Source organism: Bombus huntii, chromosome 6 (assembly GCF_024542735.1).
Source record: "Bombus huntii isolate Logan2020A chromosome 6, iyBomHunt1.1, whole genome shotgun sequence".
NCBI classification, from domain to species: Eukaryota; Metazoa; Arthropoda; class Insecta; order Hymenoptera; family Apidae; genus Bombus; species Bombus huntii.
Genome location: NC_066243.1, coordinates 9,944,414 through 9,959,306, shown reverse-complemented (window position 1 = coordinate 9,959,306; position 14,893 = coordinate 9,944,414). Strand labels below are relative to the sequence as shown.

The 14,893-nt window shown below is 42.5% G+C and overlaps 1 protein-coding gene across 3 annotated transcripts in view; it reads right to left on the bottom strand.

The window, feature by feature from the left end:
* The window catches only part of LOC126866422 (uncharacterized), a 211,985-nt gene that overhangs the window by 129,854 nt on the left and 67,238 nt on the right, over positions 1-14,893 (bottom strand). For all 3 annotated transcript variants that reach the window (XM_050619986.1, XM_050619988.1, XM_050619987.1), the window contains exon 3: positions 4,127-4,250. In XM_050619986.1, coding sequence (XP_050475943.1) covers positions 4,127-4,228 — 102 coding nt within the window. In that variant the 5' untranslated portion in view covers positions 4,229-4,250. The remainder of the gene's footprint in view (positions 1-4,126; positions 4,251-14,893) is intronic.

Sequence of the window (14,893 nt, the reverse complement as noted above, 5' to 3'; positions counted from 1 at the left end):
AAAAAATTTGTTCCGGGCCAGGGACAGACAGATTGGCCGACTACTAGGACTGACTGGTTCCTCCGAGAAAGCCAAGCTTTTTCTACTTTTTCCCCCTTTTCTCGTCTAACAACTAACCGATCTTCGACAGGTCGAACGGATTACACGGACAAGTCCGACCCTACACGTCTATCCGAGCAATTTAAAAGTTTGTAATTCGCGGATACAAATGTTTCGTGTCGGCCGTGTCTGCTCGTGATCGCGGCTGAACTACCAAATCGACGTATACGTACATACACTTCTGTCTGAAACGAACTTCATCGTCTGGCGCGGTCTTCTCGCGTGAATATAGAAAGGTTTGTTTCGTGTAAATGACGCGTCGCTTCCTATCGAATTTCGAGCCTATTTGGATATAGAATTTTAAGGTTTACAAAACTATTTTATAGGATTATTATTATTATTATTATGTGAATTTTGATATCAACATCGAAGAACTTGATGTTAAAAGATTTCATGGAATTTAAGAATATCTTCACCTTCGAATCGAAGCGTTTTATATTTCACTAAAAATATCTTCAAAGTCCATAAGTCCGGGCTAGAGAGAAAGAGAGAGTTCCTCTACGAAGGTATCATTGAAACCGGAGAGGCATCAACTACGCTCCATTCAAGAACGAAGCGTATTATTACGCGGTTACGATGTAAATCTCGATTAACACGTAAGGACCGATTCATTGAATCGGCGCGCAGCCCAACCATTGTTCGGCTAACGACGAGACACAACGGTGTGTGGTTCGTGCCCTTGCGACACCGGTCGTTTCTTTGTTTCAAAAACCGGTTGGTTTCTTGTTCGAGGTTGTGGCACGGCGCATCGTGGCGAATCATAAATGCAACCAGCATACGTCGAAATTAAAGGCATCAGGGAGGAACAGGCAGAAAGAAGAGGAACAACGGAGATAAGAATACGAAAGTTACTTTCCAACATCCACGTTGAAGTCCAAGTCGAAACAAGGAAATTTTCACGGTTCACTTGGCTTTCAAAGAATTCAGAAATTAAACCCTCCTCTTCATCCACCAACAGACATGTACTTTGAAAATTGCCATCGAAGTTCAAGACGAAATGGAAGGAAGAAAATTTTCATGATCGGCTCAACTTTCCTACAATTCAAAAATTAATCTTCGACCTTCCTTATCTTCTCGATCCACCACCGTGCGTATGCTTTCGTTCTTCAACTTTCTAATGCTCCATAGTATCGCAAACTATAAATCGCGCACCATCGGACACCGGCACTCAGCAAGAGTTTGCAATTTTCCACCAACCTCGATTCCCCGTCTAACACGAAACCCGGTGATCGGGACGTTCTTCCCCTTTTGCCGGTCGACGAGATCCAACGACGGGCGTCGGATACCGATCCGTTGCACGGCTAAAAAGTAATTCGTCCGGCGGCGGTTAGAGTCGTGGCCGGAACTCTTCTTGTGCCTCGTCCGCTTCTACACGGTGTTTACGATTTTTGCAGACGAGTCCCATCGTGGTGGCTCGTTGCACGCAGCTTTCACTGGTCCCAGGAGGTGTAAATAAGCAGTCGCCGTGATTGCGCTTGATTACAGGGAGTCTGGCTGCATTCGGTTGTCTTATTGCAGACCACTCGGTGCTTCGTATACATCGGTCGAGGCGTGAACCTTTGTCCAAATTTAATAATTCATATTTGCCAGCCGGCGTATCGTAACGACCGAACCAACCCGGATCGTTCCACTCTCTTGCGGAGGTAGAGAACACACGCGGGTGGAGAGGTGAAAAAAATAAGCACCCACCGAGAAAATGGGGGTATTACGATAAACATTAGCGGCTCCAAGGTATCTAGTAATTTCCGGCCCCTCGATGTTCCATGACCTGTCCCTTTCCCTCCCTCTCAATCTCTCTCTCTCTCTTTCTCTCTGTCGAGGCTGACACGATTCGAGAACCCCATCGATCGACGTATTTATCAGAGCGTTTCTCGAAATTCGCGTATTACCAACGATTCGAGGCATTCCCGCGGGAACGAAGCGCTTCAAAAATCCCTTTGATACACGGCGGATGCGGAAATTCCTCGCGGAAAAGTGGACTACGCGCGTACTGCCATCCCCGTAATCTCATTAGATTTATCGAATAGTTGGCGATTAACGATTTAACCCATTTATTCGATAAAGCTCGGACGCTTAACTTTGTTTAAATTTGTCTTGAAATCGGCCGACTATTCACGGTTCTGTGATCGGTGCGCGCAATCTATCAGAGTCAATTTGCCTATTCACCTCACCGATCACAGTCTACTTAAACCCTCGATCTGCCAATTAAAAAAAAACACCACGAACGCCGACCATCTATCTCGCAACCAATTGATCACATCTGTTCACGCTCCTCTTCCATTACAACCTCTCATTTTTCGAAACGGCCGATGCAGCCTCGATAAACCGCCAGCAATCACTGCTCGCCTAACCGGCGAGAGACTTCTCGCCTCTTTCGACGAGACTAAAACCGTCTTCTCCGTGATACCTGTAACGTCGACAAGCAACAATGTGTTGCAGATAAAAGGAAGAAGAGGAAAGAGAAAAGGAGCGGTTTGTAGTTACGCGAGCTGGAACGCGATCCTCCGCGCTTGTCAAAGTAGAATCAGCGCCGATAAGCGTGCAACATTAGTCGGCAGGCTCGTTTCACCGCGATGGACAGCTTGAGTTTTGCAGTTTTCCTATTTACAGCGTCGATTCCGTCACGGTCGTGAAGTTGCGCGATTTAAGACTTCAATTCGACGCACCCACGCCATAGACGGTCTTATCGTCGAGTGCCCTAGAGTTTTGGTGGGCTCGCGCGCGACGCATGCTTTATCGCTGTGACATACTTCCGCTGGACACGGAAATCGATACCTTCTGCATGTGGGAAGACGAGATTGCTCCAGTTCCTTTCCCGATAGACTGGATATCGATCGGATGATCTTTGATGCAGTTTGATTTGGTTCGTAGGATTGGTCCGGAGATGTTTGCAACGGAACTGTGTAGTTGTTCAGCCGGAACGAGTTGAGCTTCGTAACAGTACTCTGGTGTATTCTGATAAAATGTATACCAAAGCGATTTAAAGTAAAATACATAATAGAAGGCAAAAAAGAAAGCAAGCTCTCGTTGAAAATGTATTTTACGAAAAATTGTTTAGACTTTTAAAATTATAACGTTTCTACGAAATATTAGACATAAATCTTGAATCGTGTAATGTCGATCCGTATGACTCCCAAGAACAAGAAAGCGATTCATAACGATATAAAAAACCTAAGCCTAACTCCAAAACGCATGCTGACAGAGAATTTAAGCGACAGAAAAAGTTGACGTCATAATTACCGATGGCTATAATACACGTACGAGGCATTCCATTAAATCCACAAAATTTCAATGAAAAATTACGAATTGGTCATTTTGACAGTGTTAAATTCATGATATGGGGTACGATCGTGAAACAGGTAAATCTCCTCTAAATGCTAACGAGGCACTCGAGCAGTATCAATATTTTACCGCAATAACTCGCACCAACGAACGAGGCTACGGTAAATCAGCTTTTCATTCAAATTACTCGTCGAACAAATTAAAAACCGAGGAATCCACAAGCAATTCAGCGCCGCAGGGAAGGTTCACCTATTCCTAGATAACTCGGCTAGAAGAGTCTTCCACCTCCTGCTGATCCAATTTCCATAAATCTATCCTCACGGTTATAACCACCCTGCATATTCAAACACCCTAGCCAAGCTATGCTCCCTTTGGTAAACAACCGAATATACGGATCCATTCGATAAATATCCGTTACTTTTCAGAGTCCCTTCGTCTCCTCGCGAGTCTCTACCTGGAACTCGATCGAACCGACAGTCAGGCAAAAAACCCGTGAAACGGCGTCGCTCTATTTCTAGAAGCCGATAGGCCGATAAAGTCGAACGAGTCTGTCGAAGAAAAAGCACGAAAACGATTCGCTGCCTGGCATAATGGATTCTACGGGCGGTAATATCTCAGCCGACGGTGTAGCGAAACTTTCTGTTCCTCTTTTCGCTCTTTTTTTCTTCTCTCCTCGTTCCACTCTCTTTCTATCCCTACCCCTTGTTGAAACGGTTACTCGTTTCGCTGATACGATCGTTCCTACCTTTTTCGCTGTTTCTTCGTTGCACATGCTGCCACAAGACACAAGGAGCTGATCGGAAACCACCATACAGCAAGTGTAACGCCGTCTGGATGCTCCTTGCATTCCGCCATCACGCCGCGCGGTCCGCAAACGTAAAAAGCTCCTTTTAGCTGGTACGAGGATTCTGTGGTGGAATGGGAGATGGTTGCGAGGCGATTGGTCGATCGAGAGGGACACACGATATTTTCGGGCTTCTGACGTACGCGGGTGTATTCGGTTTCAACGCTGGCTCCTCGTTAAGGATATACCGGATGGCTCCAGGTAGATAACAGGTGAGTGTCGCTAAAAAGAGTAATAAGGAGATTCTGGAGCAGGTTTCGGTTAATGCGCCCCTTTGGCGCGGTCCGTGGGATGCTGTGATTAGTTGGGGAAAATATGTATAACGCTTTCGTTGGAAGAATGGAGATATTCTTTGATATATTGCTTTAGCATGATTATGGAAGTTTAGCGAATTTGACGCTTTAAAATACATGGATAAATATAATGAGAAAGCTGATGGTAATATTATAGAAAATTTTGGGTAAGATTCCTTTAATTTTTGATCGAGAGATAATTTTTCTTAAAGGAATTATGCCTACAGATATTGCCCACTATATTTATGTATTTTAGTTTTGTTCTTTCACTTGCGCTTAAAGTTTCTTTTACGGATGCTGACATCGTCGATAGATTGAAACTGGGGGAGAAAGTACAAACACACGTATTACTTTCTGCAACGTTCTTGGAATTTACGATTTTCTTATCATCTGTGCGTAATAAATAAATTGATGAAACTAAGTCGCTTGTCTTTTACCATTCTAATTACCTGTCTGGTTGGTAAAATTGAGAACATCACGAGAACAGAAACTAACGTTTCCGAATAATTGAACGGGAAAAGTTGTACGCATGACTGGTGGTAGTGCCGTCCTCATAGAGCTGCAGCAGCCTCGTCGTTCGATCCTAGGACGCGATCGTTCTCCCAATAATTCAACAGTCGGACAAGCGGTTGTGGAAGTCGCGAGCCGACATAACCAGCCGCCACGAAACTCGTCGAAATCGAGTCGAACGCGACGATTGAAAATTAAAACGTAATTACACGTGAAATCGTCGATTAACCAGTGTAAATAATTATCCAACAGTCAGATAAAATCGAATAGAACGAATTACGAGCGTTAGCGTTGCACGCGGCGACGATAGGGCAAAAGGAACAAAAAGCAAGAGAAGCGAGATGAAGCTTGGAAGCAAAAGCGAGGAGAAAAACCTATGGGAGTTGATCGTCGAAATTCGTTCCCGTTGAATTCCAGTTCCGGGATCGAATCATGGAATGGTACCTTGCAACGACGTGAGACAGAAAGAACGGTCTCGGTGCCCGATATCACTTAAGCTCGATTTATTTTACGATATCAAACGATATCTGCCGCGCGTTCCGCCTTGCGCTCCGGAATGTCAATAGCCGGCTTAATCGTTTTTTGCCCGACGTGGTCTGCACGAGAAAGCGGACTCTCTTTCTTCCTTTCTTTCTTTCCTCGTGCATCTTTTCCTCCGGGTGCCTGGTGGACATTGTACCAAGACTGATGCTTCCGAGAACATCCAGTGTCGTCGGTTATCATGGCCAGTCGTGCGTGACGTGGCTAACAGCCCCGCTAAAAGTCACGTTCCCCAACGTTTGACCTTGATAATGCAGGAATTTCATATCCACGATACGACCTATGACCCCTCCGCCCTTTTGTCAATGCCGCTGTGTCTTCCTCCTATCTTGCCCTTTGTTCTTTCCTTTGGTCGTGCCGAGACCCGCGCGGACCAACGTTCTTTGACAAATTTCGTAATTATACCTAGCGGCTAATGCATCGTCCTCGTTCGTTGATTAACTACCCTGGCAACCACGCTCGACTGGCCCGGTTGTTCTTCAAACGAATGAAGATACGAGTTTTTGCGACGATCACGGGCCTCCTTCTGCTAATTTGGCCAAACCAATAAGGACGGGTGGTTTCTGGTAACTGACGCGCACCAGAGATATGGCAGAGACTGGCAGGTTGAATAGGAATGAGAATCGTGTAAGACATTCGTCCGTAAAATTCTACGAAGCGTAGATTCTCGAGCGATCTTCTTTAACAGCTTCCATCAGCCTCGATTACTTCGTACCAAGAGGAAATCTAACGCCAGATTATATTTGTTGAGAATTGTGGATCTTGATAGCCGAAATAATGTTACAGGAACACTAAATCTACACTTGGAATTAATATTATTTATTTTATGGACGATTTCTAAGATATTCATCGATACACGCTTGCACGCGTCTCAGCACTTTCTTCCATACCCGACTGTTAACCGACTGAACAGTTTACGTTCATCTGTTTTCGAGACGCCACGCACACACATATCTCCACACACTGACACCCACACACAAGTATCTCTACTACGCGTTTAATCCAGTCCAGCACACAAAATTATACATATCTCAATAATATTTTCACTCGAAGGTTTCAATTTCAATGAAACTTTCATGTCTGGTAAAATGTCCTTTAAAATTGCTTGATATTGCCAGTTTTGAAGCAAATAATAGAAAATGTAATTAAGTAGGTAATTGTCTCAAGATACCACATTTTCATGAAAATGAACGAAAAGCAGAGAAATCGATAACACCGTGCTACGAGTTTCTACAATATTGTACACTGTGTCATTACACGAAGAAACTCCGAAGTAGCCACAGCGACGAGTCGAAGATACGTTGCCAAACCCTTCGCGAGGCACGTTCATTATGGCGCGTGAAATCAGACGTGCGCCGGGCAAAACAGCCGCGTTTAATCGATTCGCGAGTCGACGATGAGCGTCAGTTCTCCTTCCAAAACCATAGATCACGCCATTTACGCCGTTCCACCGATCAATTACGAGAAATTGCGCGGCATTGTAGCTTGGAACAACGAGCTGCCTACGAATCCCCGTTAAATCGCATTTACGTCGACCAGTTGGCCTCTTCTTGGTTTTATCTTCGCCTCGTATCGAGCTGTAGGCGATTCTTCTTCTACTTCATCGTGTTTCTCTCTTTCTTTCCAATAGAAACTTTCTTCTTATTTCGGAAGAGAGTTCCTCCCTTTTCTTCTTCGAGAGGAAGGCTTTTCTTCTTCTTCGAGAAGGTTTCTTCCTCTTCTTGTTCGAGAGGTAAGTTTTTCTTCTTCTTCTTGGCTCCTCGAAGCGTGATCGTCGGCGCGCGGCTCGATCTTAATCTCCATAAATCGGCTGGGCGTAATTTCGGGCCAATTACCGTACGCGCGTAACATTTATCCCGAGGAAAGTACAGGGTGTGGTTAAAAAATCTGGCCGCAAACTGTTGGAGTAATTTTTGTCGCGAGAAGGTACTCGACACCGTGGTAAACGTCTAAATTTCACGACGCGTTGCGAACAACTCGTTAAACATGACCCAGTTCTCCTGTTGATGAAAAACGTCCAACTTACTTTCAGTTCCAACGTGAGAGTTTCTATCTTCTTGTGTGCGTCATCTTTGAAGATAGATTTATTCGACTGGTGAAAAAAATATCAGCAAGCTACTCCGAAGCTTTCAGCATGAACAGAGTATCTTGCCTCGTCGGCGCGGCGGTCGCGTTCCTGCTTCACTGCCACTTGGGCATCACTGCAACTTTTATCTTACTTCCAACGACTAGCCTTCTCTTGGCGGCGCTTTCCTTCCTTTTTGAAATATACATTTCACACAGGCAATGATATATTCATAGGAATTCCATATTCCAAGAAGGACCACGTTGTGACACTTTTAATGATTCGGATCGTTGGATTGTAAATTTATTGTGTAATAAGTATGCGTTGTTTAACTTAGTTCCACAAAGGATCTTCGGTGGATTTGTAAATTTATCCAACAATGTATACATTTTTTCGGGCATCAAGTATTATACAATCTACTCGTTTAAAGTATCAGGTTATCGGAAAAGTGTCTTTCTTTCGCAAACGTGTATTTTACAACAGTGCGCCTGAAACCAAGTCTGTGAAATGTCGCGGTGTTTATCTCAACAGAACAAAATGGATCGTACGTAATTCGACAAAATAATACAAAACAAAAAACGTTGCGCGTCTATTATTTCCTCATAAAACGAAAGAAACTTTTCGAACAACCTGATATAACAAACTCTTGCCCAAATAATCTCTAAATCGAAGCCCCAAAGCTCGAAATCGAATTAATTGCGTAATACCTATTTACGTAACCGCGTGTATTGAACAAGAAAGTTCTCATTCCAATGCAACGAGATCAATCGCAATCAAGAGGAATAGACATGAGAAGACACCGAAAACATCGAACGAACATCGAAACACCGAGTTGTGCATATGCAAATGGTGCCAGCAGGCAAACACGCGAGGCTGGAACCGGCACGAAGAATTCAAGTCTTCGTTTCTCGACAAGTCGAGGAGTCGCCACGCGAACACGGTCGTCGCACCTTCGTTCGTTTCTGGCGAAACAAGCTAGACAACGGTGCTCCTTCGAAAACGACAAGACGCGAGGATGGAATGAAACGCGAGAGTTCTCTGCCAATCAAACAACGGCGCGACAACAAGCGGCAGGAGTCGAGGTTGGCTTTCATATGCAAATCGCGGGTCCGCGCCAACACACGTTTCGCGAGCCTTTTCCCTGTCCCGAGCAGCCGGCTTCTCGCTTCCAGTGAAAAATGATCTCGCCGACAATCGATACGCTTCGCAGCTCGCCCCTCGCGCCGCTAACTTGTTCGCGCTCCTTCCTCTGCCCTCGCCTGGCCGTTTTCAGCGCGGCTGTCTTGCGAATCATTAACCCTTCCCCCCGTGATGAACAGCCTGGCCCAATTTGACGGCGAACAAGGCGAGTAGAGGTTAAAGTATGATCCGTTTCGTTCGATCAATCGATGGGATGGTAGTTGAATGATGGTAGTTGACTGATAGGGCTGTTGATAATTGTGGATTTTAATTGCCGAAATAAATGTAAAGGAACACTAAGGTTACACTTAGAATTCATATTAAAATAGTTTAAGATTTATTTAAGAAACGATCTCCAAGATCTTCGTTGATATGCATTTGCACGTGTCTCAGCACTTTCTTTGTCTCACCATCTTCCATACCAGACTGCCAACGGAACAGTTACATTCATCTGTTTTTCGAGACACCGCTCATACACATACTTCCACACACTCATATTCACATACGTGTGTTACTACTACGCGGCTAATCTAGTCTAGCACACAAAATTATACATATCTCAATAAGGGCAGTGGATTAGACGATTTGGTCGGCGAATGAAGAAGGGTGGAACTCGCGGTGGTGCTGGCTAGCGAAGAGAAATGAATTGAAACTGCATTTGTTTTAGCTGAACGATGACTGGATTAAGGATAACGACGACGAAAGGAGTTTCAAGCTGGAATGATTAGTTTGACTGCCACTGTGACTACATTATGTTGCATCGTACTTCAATGAACGCCTTGATCAATTCCCATTTCGAAGCACACTTTCAAAAACAATTAAGCGTTACGAGCAAATACGTTTCTTTGTAATAAACAAAAAATAGATCGTGAACTTATAACAATCTTCAGTTCTCCGATTCGTGGAAATACGACGTGGAAATATCAATTATCTTTGCTACGAGCTTCGTGTCGATAGTTTTTCATAGAAATTGCCCTTAACACTTTGGCTACCACGTTGATCATATGTGACCACTCACGGTTTGTCCTGTGACGCCACGGTGATCATTGATGACTGGAGCGCTTAAACTTCTTAGAATTGTAAATATTGAATGAAAATTGACAGTTAGGGTATTTTAAATATAACCGATAAATAGAAGATACTTTGAAATAAAAAGTGCCCCACTGAACAATTAAACATTTTTATTAGATCAATAAAAAAAAAAAAAAAAAATGAGGAGGAATGTTGCATCTAACGGTGCACTGTGTTAGAACACTGTGGCGTCCTGAGCGTAACATGTGATTTCGGCGTGGCAGTCAAAGTGTTTTAACTTGACCGAATATCGAGTATGGTTTTTCAGACTGTGTACTTCGGTTAATAGTTTGCAATTAGAGTTGAAACTGGATTTAATTTGGCTGAATAACGACTGAGTGAATTAAACACAAAGCTAACGGGAGCTAGTTTCAAGGGATTATGCTAAGCTAGAGCATCGATTGATTTCAAATTAAACAAATATCGAGTACGATCATTACAATGGTGGTATCTCGGCGTATATTTGGCAATTAAAACTGGGGCAGGATTTGATTTTGTTGAACGCAGGCCGGATTAAAAATGTAGGTTGAGGAAAGGAGTTTCAAAGATTGATTTCAGCTATGTCGAGTTAACCTGAACAAACATGGAATATAAACGTTGCCACAGGGAAACCTCCATTTAAATTCTACGATTAAAATTTCTATCTGGCATGTTGGTTATTCCGAAGGAGCGAATCGATCGTTGTAAGCGAAAGGCTCGTTGAAGCGGAAAAACGAAAGGGGAGGTATTAATTAGTAAAAATATTTAGTCGACGCGTGACGCCTGAGCAAATGTTGGGTCGATTAATCGAAAAGCTCGCTATTTATCGGATGGGATTTCGGATAAATCGTCAGGAGAAAATTATCGCGTCGCCACGCGGCCACCGATAAATAAACTCGCGCCCGGTAATTAATTACAGCCGAAAATCTGCACGCGCGTCTCGTAATTGCGACCTTTTCACTTTCTCACCGCGATTGTTCCAAGTCGCGCCCTATTAACGTGATCTCTCGTTGATCGTTTCGTCGCCATGTTGCGAGATGATTAAAACGTCACCTTGTCTATACGAGTTATATTTCATTGGAAACGTCATTTCTGCCAATATTTGGTGTCCAATCACGAACATGTTTCTTTACTTTATTTCTCGTTGACCGAGTTCACCTTTGAAATCTCTAATTTATGAATTAGATAAAAGACATATATCGAATGAATTGATAAATCTATATGCTCAAAATTCCCAAATAACCGTAGTGTAACGACGAAGAATAAAGAACTTTAAAAGTTCAATGAACACTTCACGAACCTACTAGCAGATTCGCGATGAACCATCTTTTTCTTCTCGTTTTATTTCACCCAAGTACTTCCTCCAACAATGGTACTTCTACTTACTTCTTCACGATTTAATATTCTTTTAAGCTACCCCTCTCTTCAACCGAAAACTTTTTTACCATCCACGAACCACTCATTCTCCGTTGAACCACACCGTTTTGCCCTGTCCATCCACCTACTCCCTATGCCTTACAAAAATATAAGCGCTAATTTCATGACGATCGATCGACGACACGTCGTTTCTTACGTTGATCAATGGATCGTGACTAATTCGTGCTCGATTTACGCGCGCTGTTTAACTTCTGCTTGGCCCTTCTTCCTATACGAGTGTCTACTTTCTTCCAGTTGGTGCACGAACGACTAGGAAGAAAGTGAAGAGGCAAGAAAAGCAGGTTGGACGGGGAATGAGAGAAAAAAGGGGGACGGCGAATACACGAGAGACGAAGAACAAGCAGAGAGGAAAATCAATAAAGTCGAAAGGCGAAGTCTTCTTCCTCTTTCCTTTTCCATCCTCTTCTTCTTTCCCTCTGTATCTTTCTCCGTCTAGCCATGATCTCTCGGTACTCAGAACACCGACGTAGCATATTAATCTAAACTAAATCGTTTCGTGCTGCCGATCCTATGCTGCCAGCCACGACAGCCACACGAATTTCACGGAAACACGAACGGCCTGTTAGACCAGGCTGATTATAATTCTGGAGGCAAATACGTCTGTGGCTTATTAATGGGAGGCAATCTTTCTTAAGGTGCTTCGTTCATCGGCAGGAAATTTCTATAATTATTTTAGTCCCGGAGCTCGGAGCTCATTAGGTCGGCAGAGGGTCGTGTTGCTCCTCCTTCGCCTCTTCTTCATCTCCTTCCTCTGCTCTTCCCCTTCGCACGCCCCTTCTTGTGTCTCTTCATGGTCCATCTTCGTTTCTACCTGCCCCATCGTCCCACCTTTCTAACCACCGACCGGAGCACACTAACCTTCTCATTCTTCTTTTGCTCGTAAACTAACGCCCGCCCATTTTTTCTTCTTCCCCTCGATCTCTTGTCTTCTTTCTCTTCTAGTACTTCTTCTTCTTCTTCTGCTTCTTGCTCTTCTTCTATGGACAAGCCGCCTTGCCCTTGTCCTTGTCGATGATCCACGTGTTCTCTTTTTGTCAGCCGAACCGACCAACGAAACATCTGCATCGTATATCTTCCGCACGCATCTCTCGGCTCTACCACTTCGGTAATTATCGTCCGGCACCTGTTGGCGGAAATATTGTCCGCCACCAAGCAACGCCTCGTTGTTTTTCCAATTCTCTGCTTGCGATGGAATTTTCGAATGATGTATAGTGAGCCAGCGATACACTTACGATTAGATAATAGCTCCGAATGTGGAAAAATAATTAGGATTTTTCTAGGATTCAACACAGGGAAGAGTGGAAAAAAGAAGTTTCTATTTCTTGGATAGAAACTATGATTTTCGGTTGCATATCGAACACAATAAATTCGAAAGTCTTTATTTATATTTCATGTTTTATCTACTGTTCTCGTTTGAGTTTCGTGTGTTTGTATTTAAGACATTATCTAGGTATGATTAGGCTGGTTAATGTACACTATGTTATCCGCGACAGTAATCTCTATTCGACGTATAAGTTTAAAACTATGGAAGACTAGTCTATAGCCTACAACCTGTAACTTGTCTATTCACTAATAGTAGGTTGTCCCAAAAGTTTCTTTCGTTTTATAAGGAAATAATGGATATACAACATTGTTTGTTTCATATTGTTTTATTGAATTACGTATAATCGTAATAATAGAAGTAGAATAAAATGGATCGTACAAAATTCAATAAAATAATATAAAACTGTAGCGGCACATGAGCGAAGAAAAAGCCAACAGAAAATTCCCATATTATTGTACTTTTGAACACTAACGATTGTTTTGGTTTACAAGGTCTAAAGATAAACGAACTCTGGACAGATTGTTATTGCCGTTATTTGTAAACTTCAACCACAGTTACATAAGAACTTTTTACTTTTTGTGCTAAAATATAAATGTAAGAACGTGGACAGTTGAATTGTTATCTTTTCTACGATCGGCATACGAGTATTGAGCAAGATACGATTATAACTGGCGTACACTATCTCTTGTATTTATACGAATTTTAATACACTGACTGTTACAAATTCATTCACTCGTTTCTTATCAAAAAAACCTACATGTTGAATCCACCTCAAAACGAAAAAGGGTTACACATGTACTATTTCCTTATGAAATGAAAGAAACTTTTGGGACAACCTAATATTAGTGAATTATGTATAATCATAATAATAGAAATAAAACAAAATGGATCGTATATAACTGAATAAAATAATATAAAACAAAATATGTTGTGCATCCATTATTTCCTTCTAAAACGGAAGAAATTTTTGGGACAACTTAATATTAGTGAATTATGTATAGTCATAATAATAGAAATAAAACAAAATGGATCGTATATAACTGAATAAAATAATATAAAACAAAATATGTTGTGCATCCATTATTTCCTTCTAAAACGGAAGAAATTTTTAGGACAACTTAATATTAGTGAATTATGTATAATCATAATAATAGAAATAAAACAAAATGGATCGTATATAACTGAATAAAATAATATAAAACAAAATATGTTGTGCATCCATTATTTCCTTCTAAAACGAAAGAAACTTTCGAGACAACGTAATATTCTTAGTCGATAAATTATTCGGCAGAACAAATCCTATACAACACGCTCTTTTCATCAATTATAATCTTCGAATTTTACTGCGACCACTCAGTAGCACAAAAGCAACACAGTGATAAATTTCTCGACTCGTGGCAAAGAATTGTTAAGAAGAATAAAATTGTACATTGACCGATAGGAAGAGAAATAAATTTTGAATCGAGTTATCATTGCATCGGCCTGTATTTCTTCTCGGATAGATACTTTCGAACCGAATGCAGAAAACAGCTTGCCTACGTAGAATCGATCACGGGGAACGCGATTTATCAACACGGGGCGAAAATTTCCGCGCGTTGCAAAGGTGCGCCGGCACAATTTCGCGGCGCGATAACGATCGTGATTGATGCGACGCGCCGCAAACGCGCAGAGAGCGAGAAAGTTGCGAAAGTACGGTGGAACGTGGCTCGACGGAAACGCAAATTCGTGTTTCCGTCTAACGACTGCAATTTATTGTGTCGCCCCCTCCCCGTGTCCTCTTGAAATCGGGATCGCGCTGTTTACCGCGATTTTCCGCTTTAACTGGTCGTAAGTAGTCGTAAAATCCGTGAAAAGGCAAGCCGAGAAGCAATGAAAATTTATGTAATCGGCGATTTTCTACGTCAAACGGATTTCTTCCTAAGCTTTCCCGTTTAACGTAACGATACCTAACAAAACGACGCAAAAAGCTTCTAAAAGGAATCATTGACAAACTCCCGACAACTATGCGTAAAAAGAATTCACCCGCTCGAGAAACGTAAGACGAGTATCTACAGACCAAAGGTAAGAAGCGTTAAGTGTCTCGTGAAAATGCACCGGTTAAAAACGACAGACAAGCCTGTATAAAATAATAAGTGTTTCTCAAGCTGACTTTCCTGGACTTGTCGTTGTAGCGATGGAAAAATTCTACGCCTTACTTCAAACATCTCTTTCAGGATAATTTTTCAAACATTCCCAAGGAGAAAAAGAAAGAAAGAAAGAGAAAGAGAAAG